The sequence below is a fragment of the Trachymyrmex cornetzi genome, unplaced genomic scaffold (assembly GCF_001594075.2).
Source record: "Trachymyrmex cornetzi isolate Tcor2-1 unplaced genomic scaffold, Tcor1.1 scaffold299, whole genome shotgun sequence".
In the NCBI taxonomy this organism is placed as follows: Eukaryota; Metazoa; Arthropoda; class Insecta; order Hymenoptera; family Formicidae; genus Trachymyrmex; species Trachymyrmex cornetzi.
In genome coordinates, this window is record NW_017297680.1 from 253,938 (window position 1) to 274,316 (window position 20,379).

Consider the following 20,379-nt stretch of genomic DNA (forward strand, 5'->3'; position numbering starts at 1 on the left):
TTTTACAAATGATTATTCAACTAATAAAGTTAATTTGCGCAAGATTTGAATTTCAATACATTACGTGCAACACCGACATGTACGACGCTGAAGCTTTCATGACCTGAAAAAAAAATATTATTATGCAAAAGCAACAAATAGCATAAACGGATGTTCTCCAGAATCTGAATATTATAAATAATTAATTAAACATTAAATTTATTTCTTAGACTCCAAGAATAAATCACAAAAATTATAAACAATAGATAACAACACGTTTTGTATATACAATCGTCGTATACATACATACTATTGTATGTACATAGACAATGATACAATTTCAATATTATTATATCTAATTGCAACACTCATAGTTACATATTTGATTTTGAGTAATACATTTCTACATTTGTAAATGGCATTAATCTCTTCTATTCTTAAAACCGATTAGAATCTTACACTTGTAAAACCTTCCAAAGTCAGGTCCATGATTTTTCCAGCGGTAATCGTCAATCGTTTTTGAGATCTGACAATTATCAATAACAAGATACGACATTCGCTAGTGGACAGATCGTACCAAAGTGTCTCATACGCCGCATCGCTAATGGACTTGCTCTGAGAAAGAAGAAAGATTTGTTTTTAAAACATTGTTCAGTAGTACGAACTGAACGCGCATGCAAGGAACATATATTGCAGCTATAAAACCTTGTCGTTAAATCGTAAAATGGAAAACTATAGTTATTTTTGAGAAAATATGGTTGTGTACATGGTATTAGAGAAAAGTACTCATATCTAAAAACCGTTAAAAACAAAGGAATCATGCTAACCTTAGTACTTAGGTATTCGCCAGCAAAACAGAAAACAAAAGCTTCTAATGTAACAGCGATGTAGGGCACAATGGATTGTATTAATAATCCTGATTTCCCCTCCACATTCGTACTTAGAGACTGTGTAATTATGTGTTAGATTATGTTAATTGGGAGTAAGTTGTAATATCACATTCGTGCTTTTAATTGAGAACTGGTATTATACTTTATATGCAACACTCTAAGAATGTAATCCCAATGTCAAAAAAATAAGATAACACATTATTCTGAGAGAAATTGAGTTATCGTAAAAATATTTCACAAGGTTCAAAAGATGTTTGCAATGATTTAAATTTCCTCTCTCTAGAATTGCTTTCGAGAAATCAAATATTATAAATTTTATTTGTCTCTCTTTTGACATTTTAAACAGTAAAATGAACGAATAAATAAGGAATGGTATTATGTTTAACAAGGATTGGCACACAGCGTAGTTTCGAGACAATTTTTTTGTTTTCTGGAGACATTGCATTTTCATTGCAGATAAAGCATAATTACTCACTATCATGATCATAATTCCTATGGAACAGATAACTATGGTGTTCCATACGAATTGTATCAGTGCAACAAACGAGAAAAAATTGTCGATATTCTTCGATAAAGATATAATCCTCTGATGCATCTCGATGAGCGATCTCATGGCTGACGGATGAGATTTCCGCGTGGTGGAAATTTCTCTCAATCCTTGGCACATGATATCGATCTGGCCGCTTACGTGAAGTACCTCGAAATAAGAACTAAAAGTTCGAAACACGTTTGCGACGATTTAAAAGATGCGCTATTTAATTTGATCAAAAAGAGTTCGTGCGATAACCCATTACTTTATTGACTAACCTAATGGCTTTAAAAGTTCTCATTCCTTGACTTACCAATGTTAAGATTAAGGAATTCAACAATGCAATTACAATTGCCGTTTCCCACACATGAAAAAATAATCCCAGAACAATGAACTCAAAGATCGGCGAATCGGTGGCATGGAACGGAAATTGTATCTGAATCGGAAATTCTCGGAAGTCCGTGGAAATTGTGCGATGACTCATGTAATTGCCGACGAAATAAAAAATAACAGACAAACTGTTAAGAGTTAGCATGACGTTGGAACACCTATGCGCCAGATTGGCCTTATTCATCATCATGCACGTATGCGTGGAGCAATTATTCCAGTCGTCGTTCATTGCATCCAAAATATCAGAGAATATTCTGCAACCGATTATTCAATAATGTCTAAAAGTCACGACCGATAGTCGCGAATCTTACCGACGATTATGCCAAAGGCTTAATAGTTTCAGAAACGTCAGAGTGTAATCCAGAGTGATGCTCAAACCATCCATTAACTTAGAGAAATCGTTTGTGCCCAATTGTGCAAAAAAGTATGAATACTGAAAGTATTGCATAACGACGAGAGTGGCCATGTAAAAGTACCAAAAAAACGTTCTACACGAAAAACCAGGCCACATGCCGATCAAACAAAGGCCGAGTTTCAGCAAGGGGCTTACAGTGCTTGTTAACATAGCTGTCCGTAGATTCACATTGAAACGTCGACCGAACCGTTCGCGTCGTCTTGTTCTAGTGAAATGGATCTCGATTGTCGGGGGAGGAGCGTTAGCACAAGGAAAATATGAAAAAGAGGTCTTTAAACTCTTGTGCATTCCCCATCCCCTCGCACACAGTTAGCAATTTCACAGAGAGCTAAACTACCCCGTAGAAGAAATACAGGGTAATGTGAGCATCGATCAATCGCAATTATATATCTTGTGGTACGACGACACAGCCATGAAATAATAAACTAAATTACAATGACAGGCGCGATTACAGGTTTTTTCTCGCAATCAGAAAAAGGCGCACGTGGAAAATATCATTGTCGACTCCGCTAGATGAACTGAACACAATAGAAAAGTAATAGATAATTTTTTTTAAACCGCAATTATAACTCTTTGGTATAAATAAAAAAGTATGACTATAAGAAAAAAATTACACATTATGAGCAGATCTAAAAATTAAATTTGAAAAAACAACCGACTGATAAATGACATACAGCACAATAATCAGTCGCATTAGCAAAAATATTAATTTGTTGAATATATATTAGTCTGTAATTTGAAGAAAAAAAATTTTGTTCTACGCAGAAAGATCAGATAATGAAAACGGAAATTATAACTTTTAATCTAAAGTCTATAAGCAAAGTAAATTGTAATATAGTGGTTAAGAACACTGTGTGGTTATTATACTGTTTAAATATTACATTATTATTGAATCATCTTTACTCTCATTATAAAAAATTTGCAATAACTTATGCTTGATAAAGAATAATTGGAAGCAAACGTTGATATTAAAACACATTACATATTTTCAATAGAATCTATTGCGGCAGAATGTATCGCAAAATATGTAAACCTTCTATCTTATAAGTCAAATTCTAAAAAGATTAACATAAACATTCTACTAAGTTTACTGAAATAAGATTAAACAATAATTGCTGAAAATAAAAGAAAATCTGCATATTTACAATAATTATTTTTCTCTATTAATCTTTCTACAAATGTACATACATTATTAATTCATTCTATGATTTGACGATATATATTTATATGATCAACATAAATTAATTCAACTTTCAATACATCGCATATAAAACTGAAATATATGAAGCTGAAGCTTTCATAACCTAAAAGAATATCACGCAAAAGAAATATTAACAGGAATGATTAATTGAAGTTCAAAGACAATCGATATGATCCACATATTAAATTTTTTGAACATATTAAGTATTATTGTATGACATTGACACTTATCGGCAATAATAACCATAATAACAAATAATTAAGAAAAATATTAAAATATTATTATAAATAATAACTTATCAATAGAAAAAATCCGATATAAAGTTTTAAGCAAAAAACTTACGTTAGTAAAACCTTCCAATGTCATGTCCATGACTTTTCCAGCAGTAATCGTCAATTGTTTTTGAGATCGGAGAATCACAAATAATAAAATTCGACATTCGCTAGTAGATAATTCGTACCAAACCGTCTCATACGCTGCATCGCCAATAGTCTTGCTCTGAAAAATAGTAAAAAATTATTTGATATGTATATGGAACTGTAGCACACGATACATAGAACAAAGTTTAGATAAATGCGATTATATATAATATACAAGCCGGTATTTTCACAATCCATTCTTATTTTTAAAATGCTATTATGGCTCTGTGATTGATTTACATGACATTTTAAAATTGTGTTTAAGACGATCTTAAATGTAAAAACGAACTACTGGTTATAATGTCATTTGTTAGTCATTTTACAATTAAATTATCAAGATTATAAGATTTTTAGGCAATCAATACTAGAAATTAAATGCCTATAACGGTCGAAACTGAATCTTTAATGCTTAAATAATTCAATGTGAATTATATATATGTTTTATATATATATATATATAAATATATATATATATATATATATATATGCATATATACCATATTCATAGTCATTTGAACTGCGCGCCGAATTGGTTTTCCAGACTTATAAACGCAATTAACCTACTGTAATAATATCACGAATTAAATTAAATTGACAAGTAATTTTTAATAATTTGATACTCAATCAGGCATCATATTAGAAAGATATTAATGTATTGAAAAACTGTATATCAGGAGACGCGGTAGTGGCTCCGGCCATGATAAAAAAAAAGAGATATATTTATTGCGAAAAATATTACCACGGCCGAAAGTTAAACCCAGGTTTCTTGTATTCTGTACGAGCGTTCTAAGCTTTTGAGTGCGAGCGTGGCGTAGCAGGCAGCGCACGAGACTACTATGCCAGAGATCCCGGATGATTCGATCCCAGAGAGAACCGAAAAATTCTTTCGAACGCTCGTAGCTCCTCTCGGAAGGCAATGGCAAACCACCAAGAGTATCCTTGCCAAGAGCACTTCTCTAATAAATCGACGTTAAACTGTAGATCCCATATGACTGTGTACAACCAGCGTACGCACCACAGGCATATGAGAGAAGTCACCATGCTCGGTCACGAGTAATAGGACTAAGGAGGAGGAGTCCTAAGCCTTTAGACTACCAAGGCCTTAGTAATATTCTTCGCAATAATCGGTATAAGGTTTTTATATACATATATGTATATATACCTATTATACATATGCACATATGTATATCTATTCCAATCCAATGTAACAGAAATAATATTGATAAAAATAAAAACTGCATGCTTACCTTAGTGCTCAAATACTCGCCGGCGAAACAAAAAACAAAAGCTTCTATTGTCACTGCAAAATATGGAATAATAAATTGTACCAATATCCCGAATTTATTCGTCATGTTCATACCTAAAGACTGAAATGATAAATAATGTTTGCAGATAGTAAAATAATATTAGAATTGGATAAATATATCTGTATAAAAATATGTTTTTTAAGTTATTATTTAATTATTATTATTATTGCCAAATAAATATAATAATATTGCATTTGTCTTAAAATTGCATTGTGTGAATTAAATATTGAATAAACTGACTTATCTTTCTTAGATACTATAAAAAAAGTAGTTTTAATAAATATAATTAACACGATTTTAATCAGGCATATTTTCAGAATGTACTTCTATTTTAGGTAATCTTGGATGACGGATAGTTTATTCTACAATAGCTGCAGCAGTCTTACTCACTATCACGACCATAAATCCTATGGCGCAAATAACAAAAGTATTCCATACAAACTGCAGTAAAGCAACAAATGAAAAGAAGCTTTCAATATTTTTCGACAACGATATGATCTTCTGGTGTCTTACGATGAGCGATTTAGTGGATATCGAGCTAGATTTTGTCATGGAAGAAATCGCTTTTAACTCTTGACACATGATATCGATTTGTCCGCTTACGTGAAGTACCTCGAATAAAAACTAGGATTTCAGGCAAGATACAACAAATCCAATAAAAACTTTAATTTAAAAAAACTTGAGCTAGAGTACATTTTAAATGGCATTACGTTAATCTTATTGGATATAAATTCAGCTAAAGGATTTCCAACTGTTTTTTAACTCACCAACGTTAAAATCAAATCATTTAATATTGCTATTATAATCGCCGTTTTTAACACATGGAAAAACAATCCCACGCCGACGAGCTCGTAAACAGGCGTTTTATAAATCTCGGACGAAAATTGTACCTGTATCGGAAACCTGCGAAACTGTCCGTTTTTAGAACGTGTATATCCACGTACGTGGATCTCGATAAAATATAAAAAAGTGGCAATAGCGTTAACGGATATGATGGCATTGGAACAACGGTGCGCCAAATTAGCCTTGTTCATCATCACGCATTCACGCAAATTAGTCCCGCTATCCTTCCAATCGTCATCCATCGCGATCAAAATATCCGCGAATATCCTACGACCGATCACCAATCAGTGTCTTTTAAATCATTTAGAAACGATCACTGACTGAACGATCGCTGGTCTTACCGACGATTAAACCACAAGCTGATCAACTTCAATATTGTCAGGGTGTAAGCCAAAGTGAGGCCCAATCCGTCCATCAGCTTAGTCAGATTGTTGAAATCGAAATGCTCGTAGACGTAGGAATACTGAAAGTACTGTATCACAACGAGAGTTATCATATAAAAGAGCCAACGAAGCGTCCCGTATGAGACACCAGGCCATATACCGATCAAATTAAGACTCATCTTCAACAACGGGCAGACGGTACTTCTCAACATAATAGTATGTAACGTCACATTGAACCATCACTCCGGAAAACCACACGCGTCGTCCCCTTCCAACGAGCTGAATAACGACTGTACGAGAAGTGATATCGCGAAGAAAACACGACAATCGACTCCCTCGGTCTAGCTTCGCGGTGTATTCCCCTCCATAATGTCACAAGGGAGGTAGAGCAATTTTACAGGGTGAAACTACTATATTTATGCGAGCAACTATCAATTACGTATTTCGCAGTATAAATTGAGCGATAAAGCAAGCTAAATTGCGATAATAAATCAACGATCGTGTGATGAATGTTTCAGTGTGCAAAAAAAGATAAGAACGATCATTTACGTAGATACACGTGTATCTTTACGCAAATAACCGTTTTTAAAAATGCAAGCTCATGTGTTCACTGTTGTTGATAATTTCTCTACAAAAAGCGTTGAAAAAAGACCGTATGTTCCTAATAGATCTAAAATTTTAATATTTTCAAGGTATAAGGTATAAGAATTACACAATGTACAGCACCAAGTGGTAGAATATTTATGGATATATACATCTACGAAAAGAAAAAGAGATATCGCAAAATAAAAAGATTAAATGTAGACTGTACAGAAGAGACGTAATAAGGAGATATATTTTTTATATTATATGCAAATTAACTCCTAATATTATTATTTAAATATATATACATATATATGTTCATACAATTCATTTTCGTCGCGTCTGTAACAAGTGTCTGTTGAAAAAATTCATAACAGGTTATTTATCACCAGCTCGGAGCGTTTATTAAAACTGTGGACTAATGATATTTTTTTTCGATTCAGTACATAGCATGTAATACAGACATGTACGAAACAGAAGCTTTCATGACCTAAAAATAATTTTTGTTTAAAAGACACGAAAAATGAAGAGATGCATCTACATTGCCGATATCTTACGCTCATAAACCCTTCTAAAGTCAGATCAAAAATTTTCCCTGCAGTGATTGTCAGTCGCTTTTGGGATCTTACCATTATTAACAACAAAATCCGACTATCGGATGGTATCATATTGTACCAAAGTGACTCATATATTGCGTCGCTAATCGATTTACTCTGAAAAGCATGACCTGAGTTTAAAATGCGTGAATATAAATATTTAAATTGTTTGAAAATATTTATTACTCTCAATATTATATAGTTGTCAATAAATTGATAATAAATTATTTATACTATAACTATGTTTCTATTTTTTAATTTAATTAATTTATTATTATTTATAGTTTTAGAACAAATAAGAAAAAATGCATAATCACATATTCTACTTGTAAGAAACATTTCTTTACTTACCTTGGAGCTTAAGAATTCCCCTGCGTAGCAGAATACAAAGACTTCTAATGTTTTTACGGTATAAAGAAACACCGATTTTATTAAAACCATTATGCCTTTGTTACTACTGAGAGCCTGCGAAAGAAAGCAAATTATCGATCAGAAGATCGAAGCAATTGACATTTCTTACAAGTATGATCATGAAACCGCAGAAGCAGATAATTAAAGTATTCCACAGGAGTTGCAGCAGCGCAATGAACGAAAATAGAGTTTCAATATCATTCGACAAAGTAATAATCTTTCGGTGTCTATGAATGAGATCACGAAGTACGGTTAAAGATGTACCAAGTTTGTCGTTGCTGTGTACGTCCATTATGGCTTGCCGCATGATGTCAACCTGACCACCTACATGAAGTATCTGTAAATATAAAACAATAACATTACCTAAACTAATAAAAAAATTAGTTGACAATCTGTAGAAATAGTAATTGTATTTGTATATTCACATATGAATATTATAAGCCAAATTCGCTTTGATTGAAAATGGCTTTCTTCTTATTTTTAATAAAAAAATTGTCTATCAACAGTTACATAATATTTTTGTATTTAAAGTTGCAAAGAGGGATTTTAAAGTTCGAAATGAATAGTTGTGTACTTACCAATGTAGCAAGTAACGCATTTATCATACCAACCACAGGGGCTATCAACATTAGAAAAAAAATTTGCCCAAAAAGGATGCACTCAAAAACCGGTGATTCTGAGACCACAAAAGAGAATTGCATTTTTACTGGAAATTCTCGTGTTGAAGCTTCGCTGTCAGTATTTATCGTGCGAAACATGTAAGCACCGATGGATAAGGAAAAGCCAGTTAGAAAGTGGAGGCCGATTAGCACGACAGAATAACGACTTGACTGATTCGCGATTGCCATCATGGTGGAGTAAGAATCGCTAACAACGCGATCATTCCAGTCTCTTTTCACTGCTGCCACGATATTATAGAATGTCCTGCAGATAGCGCATTATCTTATCGAATAACTGCACACGTTAATCAGTATCACGAAAAAAAAGCTTCAAATATGTACTAAGAACGTTTAAATATGTATATATACAACTCTATAGAAAATATTTATATTAACTGTTAACTTCATTAATTATATGCTAAAATTGTACAGTTATATGCCTTGAAAAATTCCTGGACAACAAACGTCGTCCAAAATTCAAGTAAAAATTAAATTAAAATGCTTTATTACATCAATATTATATGATAAAAAAGTCATTTTTATTTTTTTCTCTTATTCTCTCTCTCTTTTAGCACTTATAATAATCGTCTTCGGTGTTATTTCTGTCGAATCAGATGTTAAAATGGAGAATCTTACCTCCGATTCCATCGTAAAAAAAATAATTTAAGAAAGGCGGACGTATTCGCTAAGGCGAGACCCAAACAATCCGTTAAAACTGAAAGATTGCTCGTGTCAAAATGCGTAACAATGTACGAATATTGAAAATATTGATATAATCCTAGCATTGTCATATACATAGACCAATAAAGATTCGGATAAGCCGAATCCGGCCACATGCCGATTAAACGAAGACCGAACTCGACCAAACGACTAATAGTGCTTGTACGTTTCATCGCTTTTTCAGAAGTATTAAATGGTAAAAGCATACAGTCACGTCATGCGTAAAAATAGCACACACAGGCGTTGTATGCTTCACGTGATAACGGCAGAAGTATAATACTGAATAACCATAGCAAAGACGATGAAGCGCAAGCAGCAACGATCAATTGTAATTGCACCTCATCGCATTAATTCCTGGAAGCTTGAGAGTATTAAAAGCGAAAACGATGACGATGCCCGGTTCCCCTTCTGAGGTAGCGAACAATTTAATAGTTGCATAATAGCATATAATTATTTTAACAATAAATTTCTAGCTTTTAAATGTCGATTTCAGCTGTATCCAATAAAAAAGATTATAAAAACATCAATGTTTGCAGAACATAAATGCAAGAAAAAAGAGAAAAACAGAGAACTATTGTAGTAAAATATCTGATATCTGAGAAGCGATTAATGTGTCGCTATTATTTTTTGCCCTTTATTTATGTATTCGCTAACATTTTGTTCCATTTCGCAGAACGTTTTCTTTTACAGCCAGAAGTGCTGTCAGAACAATGGCGATAGGGAAGTTAAAGAAAAGTGAGTTTGCCAGCATGCAATGTAAAAACGTAAGTAATTGTAAACGACGCAAATTATAATTATTAGTTATAAATATACAGCATATTTACAATACAATATATAGCATTTGCAATACAAAAAAAGGAGAAATTAGGTAATAGAAACAAAACCTTGTTTTCAAACAAAAATTTTCTAAAGGTGTATATATGAAAGGAAATTTTATTATAATGTTGTTGAAATATATGTTTGTATGCGGCTTCTTTTTTAACTGCCTAACAACTTTTTTTAACTATAAATAAAAAATTTATATAGTAAAAGTAAACCATCAATAAGACATTATTCGATGAATTTATTAAGAATAATTTATACTCTCTCTCTCTCTCAAATGCCTCGAAATTTGCAAGCACATGCAATAAACAACAGTGACGACTCACTATTGATAAAACTATTTGGAATGAGAAATTCCAATCGTTAAAAACTTCTTTGATTTTAATCGCATTTAATGTCAATTCGAATCGATCCATTGATTCGATGTCGATTCCATTATCATTTCTCACTGGGAATAAGATAAGAATAGAATTATCAAAAATTAAAAAACCAACATTACTTACAATTAAAATTACCAGTGCCACACATTACCAACATATTTTACAGAATTTGTATCAGTGCAATAGGTATACAGATTCTCTACATTTTTCGATAAAGTAATAAATTTTGGAATCCTTTAGTAACAAGTACAATTGTGCTGAGATTGTGTTATTTTTTAATTTTAACTAAGTCTTGTTGCATAATACTAATCTGACCGCTCACATAAAATATTTATATAAACTATATACAGTAATATTTAATTATTTAAAATAATACTTTATCTTAATATTAATTCAAACTGATTGTATCGTATTTATGTTAATTATTTTTAATAGGTTATTGATAAGTAAACATTCAAATAACCATTCAAATTTTACAATTTCTTCGAATAACATTATACTACATTATTATTTAAAAAAATTTACGAAATTTCAACAAAAATTTGTTTAGATAGTACCAATGGGACCATTTGCTTACAGAAAATAAATATTTATTCAATTTTTGATATCTACTTAAAGAATTTTTTTCGGTATATTTATCAATGCAACAAATAATGGATTTATCAAGCTAACCAAATTTAAGAAGCTATCAGCAAATCATAATGAAGTTGTCTAATTAAAAAACATTCAAAAATCGATGATATGTTCATTGACTGAATCAAATGCTCGCCAATTGACAAAAAAAGCAACGAAGGCATACGTAATGGACGTTATATTAGCAAAACGGCTCGATAGATGCCACCAGGCTCATCATTGTAGACTTTTATACGAATCGTTAATAACAATAAAATTATGTAATATTAAAGTATAATTATGTTATATTGGCTGGCACTAGATATTGATACATTCTGCTTTTATCATTTTCATAAAAGAACGCATCTTACCGACAATTCCACATCAGAACAAGGAGTTTAAGAAAGGCGAGGTTGTACCTCAGAGTAAGACGAAGACTGTCTATGGACCAAAGATTGTTCAAAGCAAAATATGCAAGTATGTATGTGTATTGATAATATTGCACTATTGCACTGTTATCATACAGCTGAACCAATAAAGATTCAGATAAGTCAGTCACATGCGGATAAAACGAAGATCAATCTCGATTCAGTGAATATAATTGTAAGAATCAGCGTTTCATCGTTTTTTTTTAAATAATGTATAAACCATCACAACACACGCATAAAAAGCACTTAAACGTCGCGTCGTAAGCTTTGCGTGATGACGGCAAAGTATAATACTGAATAATAACTATAGCATAGACGATGAAGCGCAGTTGTAATGATCAATTGTAATTGTACTCATCGCATTAATTCTTGAAAATTCACAGGTATTGAAAACAAAAACAATGATAATATCCTTTTTTCTTCTGAAACAAAACGGTTCAGAAGTTGTATAATGGTATAAATTGCTTTAAAAATGAATTTCTAGCTCGGCTAAAAAAAGTTTTGATTTCAATTATACCCAACGGAAAAAGAATTAAAAGAAGAAATAAAAACATTAATCTTTGCTAGATTTTTAAATGTAAGAAGAAAGAGAAAAATAGAAAATTTATTATAGTAGAATATCTGGCATATAGTAAAATATCTGGTATGTCTGTGAGAAGCGACTGATTATACTATCATTTTGAGCTTTTTACTTATATATTAGTTCATATTTTATTCCGCTTACAGGTTCTTCAATAGCCAAAGGTGATTTTGATAATAACGAAAAGAAACAAGAAAAGAAAGATGAAATTGCCAGCATACGATGTAAAAACGTAAGTAATTGTCAAAGACGTAAATTGTATTTAATTATAAATATACAGCATTTTAATATAAAGAAAAGGAGAAACAAAGATTGGGTAATTAAAATAAGATCTTATTTTTATAAAAACAAAAATTGTCTATATACATATAAAGATATATTTCATAATCATAGAAAATAAATGTTACGTATATTATTGTTAAGATACACATTCATATGTCTTTTCTTCTCCAAATACATAACAGTTTTTATAACTTTAAGTAAGAAACAACTTTATAGTAAACGTCATTAATAAAGCACAATTTTACGAGAAATCGTAAAAATAATTATTACTAAAATAATTTTATAAGACTGGTAATTTGTGCAACCTCATTCAATCAACAATAATGTTGACTAACTATTAATGAAACTATTCAGGCTGAGATGTTCTAATTGTCTAACACCTTTCTGATTTTAATACATAGCATTCAATACCGATATATAGGAGACAGAAGCCTTTACAATCTAAAAAAAGATTATTCACAATTCATAAAATTATATAAGGAATTATATTAAATAAAAATTTCATTTACAGCATAATGTCTTACACTTGTGAATCCTTCTAAAGTCAAATCCATAAATCTTCCTGCAGTGATTGTCAATCGCTTTTGACATCTTAATATCATAAACAGAATAATACGACTGTCGCTTGGCGGCATACTGTACCAAAGTGCCTCGTATGCTGAGTTGCTAATCGACTTGCTCTGGAAATAGGATTAAATTTAAAATATTTAAAGTAACGCTTAAAATATTTAAAACGTTCCGAGTAATAATAAACTTAAAAATATTTTTTAATGTAGATTTCTATATTCAAATTTCAAATATCTTTTAATAGTAAAAATAGTTTTAAAACAAAATACATAATATATAGTCAAATAATGTTTGATGCAACATAAATAAAAAAATCCATGAGGTATATCAAAAATGCTAAAAAAATGGTAAAAATACATTTACACACTTTGGCACTTAAAAATTCTCCTGCAAAGCAATATACAAAAACCTCTAGCATTATCGCAAAGTAATAGCTCACTGATTTGATCAAATTTGTTATACCTTCGCCGCTACTAACGACCTGCAATAAGATGTGAAAAGAATATCATTATCTAATACGAAACGTGAAGAAATGATGAACATTACTCACAATTATAATCACAAAACCAGTGCAACACATAACCAACGTATTCCATAGAACTTGCATCAGTGCAATGTAGGTATACAAATTTTCGATACTTTCTGACAAAGTAATAATCTTTTGATGCTTGCAGATGAGACTTTTGATAACAGGTAGAAATGTACTGCGATCGTACTTTTTATTAGAAATTTCAAATAAATCTTGTTGCATAATATCGATCTGACCTCTCACATGAAGTATCTATAAATATTATATAGATAAATCTATACGAGTTACCGAATTATCATATAAGTTGTATAAAGTAATGTCTAATTATCCAAAGTAATAGGTAGTTTCAATATTAATGTAAACTAATCGCATCGGACTGTTAATAGACGTATCATACAAATATTTTAATTTCTTCAAATCGCATTATATACTTACCAATGCAACAAGTAATGCATTTATCAAATTAACCACAGAAGCTATCACCAAATCATAAAGAAACTGCCCGATTAGAAAACATTCGAAAATCGGAGATTTGCTGACATCGAAAGGAAATTCCATTTTTATAGGAAGTTCTCGAGAACTATTGCCGAACTGATTGCCCATTGACTGAAGCAAATGCTCGCCAATTGACAAAAAGAAAGCAGAGAAAGCATAAATACTGAACGATACATTAGCAAAACGGCGCGACAGATATGCCATGCTCACCATCGTGGATTTATACGAATCATTAATAACACACTCACTCCAATCTTCATCTATCGCCTTCAAAATATAATAAAATATCCTGCAGGACATATTCCTTCATGTGTAATGTAATCGTACAAAAAATTATTTATATGATTTATATATATGAATTATATATATGATTTTATTCTAAGTGCAAAAATATATTTTTCATCCACATATTCGCCGTGTCAAAATTATACAATGTGAACATAATTTCATTAGATATGGATACATTTTTTATCATTTTAGCAAAAGAACATATCTTACCGACGATTCCACCATAGGACAAGAAGCTTGAGAAAGGCGAGGCTGTATCCTAGAGTAAGACTAAGACAGTCCATGAGAAGCCAAAGATTGTTCAAGTCAAAGTGTACAAATATATACATATACTGGTAATATTGCACTAATGCTACTGTTGTCATGTAGCTAAACCAATAAAAATTCGGATAAGCCGCATCCGGCCACATGCCGATGAAACGGAGACCGAACTCAACTGAGAGGCTAATAGTATTTGCACGCTTCATTGCTCTTTGTTAACCAACGTACATTAAATAGTCAACGAATAGGGACATTAGTGCATAAAAAACACTTGCATATTGTCCAATGTGCTTCACGTAATGGCTAAACCGTTAAATAATCGCAGTTGAAAGACCGTAAAGCGCAAGGAACTCTGAACGTGAATCAATTGTAATTATATTTCGAACGTTCTCATTGCATTATGTAATACAAGCTTATAGCTGTACCGATTGGAAAAAAAATATGATAATGTCTACTTCTTCTGAATTAGTGAACACTTTATAGTGTACAATAACGGGTAATTACTTTGAAACTGCGTTTCTGTCTCGAGGGGCAGTTTTATGTCAATCTATATCCATCAAAAAAAAAAATGCGCAAAGTCTTGATATCTACCGAACACAAAAGATGAAAAAAATAACAGTTTATTATAGCTATTAAATGTGATCATAGTACCGGTCTCACTAATTCCGTTTTTCTCCTCATGTATTTCGCTTCTAGTAAAAACGAAGACCTCTAAAGTTACGACAGTGGAGAAAATAACAAACTTTGTCGGTGTATTCTTCTGTATTAAAAGTCTCGAGAAAAGGCTATAATATAGAAATATAAGTTATTTCGACTGTATTAACTGCTTTCATTACTATATGATTTTCAAAAAAGATATTGAATCTCCATAAGAGAAAAAGCATTGATACCAAAGTTTTTTGATCAATTTTTTTACAACACCGATAACAAGTTAGAAGACACAAATATTGTGTCCAATTTGTTAAAGGACTAAAAGAAAGCAAAAGCAAATAATACTGTTTATAAATGCAAAACAAAAAACGTTATAATACACAAATACATGTATGCCACAGATATGCGCAAAAAGTTTTATATTTCCAATAAAAGAAATTAGATGTACGGAAGATAATTACAAAAGTAAAATATAAAATAAAGTACATACATATATGTAGATATATTATTCTAATAATTATTATGTATTTATATTTTTTGATAAAAAGGAAACATATATAAATCGAATGAGTGCTATAGCTGGAATTTGTAAAAAAATTATAAACGTACAATATTATAAACGTGGATAAAGTTTTGTTATTATAAAGTGCGTTATCGTACACTTCCTTTTTTAAATCTCAAATATTTAGTAATAATATATTAAAAGTTAAAACACAAAATTGAGACAAAAGAATTAAAATTTTATACAAATGTTTGAAGTGGATTATGTAATTACCATAGAAAAATAATTATTCACTGAATTCATAAAAGATAACTTAAACTGAAGTAATCTTATACCTTCTCTTGTAACTTATTTAATGTTGTTTAGCCAAGAATAACAATTGCCTGATGAAATTATTGTAACATTGAATATACATACATAGCAACTGACAGAAATCATTCTGAACTTAATACATCGCATTTAATATAGATATATAAGCATAAAAAGCACACTTAAACGTCGTATGCTTTGCGTGATGAGATGACAAAGTATAATTCCGAATAATAACCATAGCATAGACGATGAAGCGCAGATCATAACGATCAATTGTAATTGCACTCATCCCATTAATTCTTGAAAGTTCACAGGTATTGAAAGCAAAAACAATGATGATGTTCTTTTTCTTTCTGAAACAGAATAATTCAAAAGTTGTATGATGTATACAATTGCTTTAAAAATGAATTCTAGCTTGGCTAAAAAAAAGTCTTGATTTCAGTTATATCCAACAGAAAAAGAATTGAAAGAAGAAATGGAAACGTTAATTTTTGCGAGACTTTTAAATGTAGTGAGGAAGAAAAAGATAGAACATTTATTATACTAAAATATCTGACATATAGTAAAATATCTGACATATCTAAGAAGCGACTGATTTTACTATCATTTTTTGCCTTTTACTTAAATATTATTTCATGTTTTGTTCTGCTTACAGGTTCTTCTATAGCCAAAGGTGATTTTGATAATGATGATAAAGAAATAAGACAAGAAAGATTAAATTGCCAGCATGCGATGTAAAAACATAAGTAATTGTTGAAGACGTAAATTATATTTAATTATAAATATACAGCACTTTAATATAAAGAAAAACAGAAACAGAGATTGGATAATTAAAGTAAAATCTTATTTTTATAAAGCAAAAATTGTTAAAGATATATTTAATGATAAAAAACAAATGTTACGTATATTATAGTTAAAATCCATATTCGCATACCTTTTCTTCTCCAAATACGTAACAGTTTTTATTCAAGTAAGAATTAGCCACTTCGTATTCAATTAATTATCATTAATAAAGTATAATCTATGAAATCGTAAAAAATAATTTTACTAAAATGACTTTATACGACTGGTAATTTGGGCAACCTCATTCAACCACCAATAATGACGACTAACTACTGTATGACGGAAAGTTGTCGATACTGACATAGGTCTCCCCTTCTTTCTCAGAAACTAACTATTGCACTTTATTAATACTAATAAAAACATGATGTGTTTAGTAAATTAAAAAAGTGTAAACGCATAATTCGTATATTTATGACTTGTTTCTATATGAAATCAGCTAAAAACGAATTCTATGGATGCAAAAATAAAATTCTTACGATTTTTTTTTTAAATTGCATAATTTAAATAATAGTGACTGTATTATCAATAATATTACGTCATTTTAAATTCTTGTAATTTCTTAAATCAATTTTATTTATATTATTTTCTTTCTTAGTTTTTTCATAATGCGATTTTAAATATAAAATCGAGGTGCAGCGTAAATCGGCAAATTCGTCTCAGTAAAAAAATCATGAGCTAACTTAATCTTTATAATGTTGCTTTATAGTGTCAAATAACTCTATCGGAACTGAAAGCAATGGAACATATATGGGAAAACCCTTGAAAAATCATCGCGTTACATATTTGCCTCTTGCAGAATAGCATAAATAAGCATATAATTCAACAAAATGTTTTATATCGAAGTGAAAAGATTCTAGAAAATCTTATATACATTCACACTTGTATATATTTTATAATAAAAGGATAATTTCTGTAAAAATCAAAAGAATAAGAATGTATGGCATGTACTACATTACTGCCCACTGTGTGAACTTTGAAACCAATTTTATCAGACGCTTATTTTTGCTTATATTAAGAAAAAATTAAATATTGCAAAATTTTACAAACGGAACATATATGCAAATTACTTATATCATCAAAATCTCTGCTTATATTATCAAAATTACAAACGAAACATTATACAAACTGCTTATATTATTTGATAGAAGACATTTTTTAGTTTGTATTTGTGTATTTAAAGTTTTATTTTTACCTTTTGTTTAAGAGATATTTTTTAAAAACAAAGTGGTATGTCGGTATCGGCGACCTTCCTCTAATGAAACTATTTAGACTGAAATGTTCTAATTGTCTAATACTTTATGATTTTAGTACATCGCATTTAATACTGATATATAAGAGACAGAAGCCTTTACAATCTAAAAAGAGATTATTTGCAATTGATAAAAATATATAAGAAATTATATTAAATAAAAATTTCATTTACAGCATGTCTTACACTTGTGAATCCTTCTAAAGTCAAATCTATAAATCTTCCTGCAGTGATTGTCAATCGCTTCTGACATCTTAATATCATAAACAGTATAATACGACTATCGCTTGGCGGCATATTGTACCAAAGTGCTTCATACACTGCGTTGCTAATCGATTTGCTCTAGAAACAAATGAAATGTAAAATGTTCAAAGTAACACTTAAAATGTATAAAATGTTCCGAATAATAATAAACTTCAAAATATTTTTTGTTGATACCGATTTCCATATTCAGTACTTCTAATAGTAGAAATAGTTTTAAAATGCGTAATACATAGTCAATTACACGTCAAACATCATTTGACGCAACATAAATAAAAAAATTCATAATGTATATCTAAAATATTTGAAAAATAGTAAAAATATTTTTACACACTTTGGCACTTAAAAATTCTCCGGCAAAGCAATATACAAAAACCTCTAGTATTATTGTAATGTAATAGCTCACTGATTTAATCAAATTTGTTGTATCTTCGCCGCTACGAACGATCTGCAATGAGATAAGAAAAGAACGTCAAAAATCGATCTAAAACGTAAAGAAATGATCAACATTACTCACAATTATAATTACAAAACCAGTGCAACACATAACCAATGTATTCCACAAAACTTGCATCAGTGCAAGGTAGGTAAACAAATTTTCGATGTTTTCTGATAAAATAATAATCCTTTGATGATTGCAAATGAAATTTTTGATAACGGGTAAAAACGTATTGCGATCGTATTTTGTATTAGAAATTTCAAATAAATCTTGTTGCATATTGTCGATCTGACCGCTCACATGAAGTATCTATAAATATTATATAGATAAATCTATTCGAGTTACCGAATAAATAATCCATATAAGTTATATAAAGTAATATCTAATTATTCAAAGTAATACATAGTCTCAATATTAATTTGAACTGGTCGCATCGAACTGATAACAGACCTATCATACAAACATTTTAATTTCTTTAAATCTCACTGTATACTTACCAATGCAACAAGTAATGCATTTATCAAATTAACCACACAAGCTATTACCAAATCATAGAGAAATTGTCCAATTAAAAAACATTCGAAAATCGGTGATTTGCTAACGTCGAAAGGAAATTCCATTTTTATAGGAAGTTCTCGAGAACTATTGTCGAACTGGTCGTCGGTCGACTGAAGCAAATGCTCGCCAATTGATAGAGAAAAAGCAGAGAAGGCATAAATACTGAACGATACATTTGCAAAACGGCGCGACAGATCTGCCATGCTCATCATCGTGGATTTGTACGAATCATTAATAATACATTTACTCCAATCTTCATCTATCGCCTTTACAATATAATAAAATATCCTGTAGGACACATTCCTTCATGTGTAATGTAATCATAAAAATTATTTATACATGATTTTATTCAAGGTGCAATAATATATTTTTCATCCACATATTTGTCTTATCAAGATTATATCAACATAATTATATTAGCATTAGATTTAGATGCATTCTACATCACTTACGCAAACTCATCTTACCGGCGATTCCACCATAGAACAAAAAGCTTGAGAAAGGCGAGGCTGTATGCTAGGGTAAGACTAAGACAGTCCATGAGAAGCCAAAGATCGTTCAAGTCAAAGTGTACAAATATATACGTATATTGGTAATATTGCACTATAGCTATTGTTGTCATGTAGCTAAACCAATAAAGATCCGGATAAGCCGAATCCGGCCACATGCCGATGAAACGGAGGCCGATCTCAACTGAGAGGCTAATAGTATTTGCACGCTTCATTGCTCTTTGTTAACCGACGTACATTAAATAGTCAACAAACGGGTTTTTAGTGCATAAAAAACACTTGCATATTGTCCAGTGTACTTCACGTAATGGCTGAACCGTTAAATAACCGCAGTTGAAAGTCCGTAAAGCGCAAGGAACTCTGAACGTGAATCAATTGTAATTATATTTCGAATGTTTTCATTGCATTATGTAATGCAAGCTTATAGCTGTACCGATTGGGAAAATATGATAATGTCCACTTCTTCTGAATTAGTGAACACTTTAGT

At 30.7% G+C, this 20,379-nt stretch overlaps 2 protein-coding genes across 2 annotated transcripts; both read right to left on the minus strand.

Annotated features, from left to right (window-relative positions):
* Positions 1 to 52: 52 nt before the first annotated feature.
* Positions 53 to 9,497, minus strand: LOC108762413 (uncharacterized). Its single transcript, XM_018509400.1, has 11 exons — positions 9,241 to 9,497; positions 8,524 to 8,869; positions 6,315 to 6,445; positions 5,898 to 6,240; positions 5,670 to 5,742; positions 3,747 to 3,904; positions 2,100 to 2,221; positions 1,712 to 2,042; positions 807 to 926; positions 439 to 594; positions 53 to 103 (listed from the first exon to the last, which is right to left on the minus strand). The coding sequence occupies exons 1-11, from the start codon at positions 9,495 to 9,497 to the stop codon at positions 53 to 55; spliced, it is 2,088 nt and encodes a 695-aa protein (XP_018364902.1).
* Positions 9,498 to 12,818: 3,321 nt separating this feature from the next.
* LOC108762351 (uncharacterized) lies at positions 12,819 to 20,107 on the minus strand. The gene is made up of 11 exons (XM_018509308.1): positions 19,851 to 20,107; positions 19,323 to 19,671; positions 18,904 to 19,134; positions 18,721 to 18,834; positions 18,314 to 18,467; positions 14,518 to 14,743; positions 13,960 to 14,308; positions 13,546 to 13,776; positions 13,363 to 13,476; positions 12,953 to 13,108; positions 12,819 to 12,869 (listed from the first exon to the last, which is right to left on the minus strand). Exons 1-11 carry the CDS (start codon positions 20,105 to 20,107, stop codon positions 12,819 to 12,821), a joined length of 2,232 nt encoding a protein of 743 aa, XP_018364810.1.
* Between the last annotated feature and the right edge of the window lie 272 nt (positions 20,108 to 20,379).

What these genes read in the sequence shown, in the direction of transcription:
- LOC108762413 (XM_018509400.1), bottom strand. Translation starts at nt 9,497, where the DNA reads ATGAAACGTACAAGCACTATTAGTCGTTTGGTCGAGTTCGGTCTTCGT. An exon ending in AGCTTGTGGTTTAATCGTCG is followed by an intron (nt 6,241 to 6,314) that starts GTAAGACCAGCG and finishes GATCGGTCGTAG; the next exon opens with GATATTCGCGGATATTTTGA. An exon ending in ATGATTTGATTTTAACGTTG is followed by an intron (nt 5,743 to 5,897) that starts GTGAGTTAAAAA and finishes TTTTTATTCGAG; the next exon opens with GTACTTCACGTAAGCGGACA.
- LOC108762351 (XM_018509308.1), bottom strand. Translation starts at nt 20,107, where the DNA reads ATGAAGCGTGCAAATACTATTAGCCTCTCAGTTGAGATCGGCCTCCGT. An exon ending in GAGAATTTTTAAGTGCCAAA is followed by an intron (nt 18,468 to 18,720) that starts GTGTGTAAAAAT and finishes ATTTGTTTCTAG; the next exon opens with AGCAAATCGATTAGCAACGC. An exon ending in GTCCTATGGTGGAATCGTCG is followed by an intron (nt 14,309 to 14,517) that starts GTAAGATATGTT and finishes TATGTCCTGCAG; the next exon opens with GATATTTTATTATATTTTGA.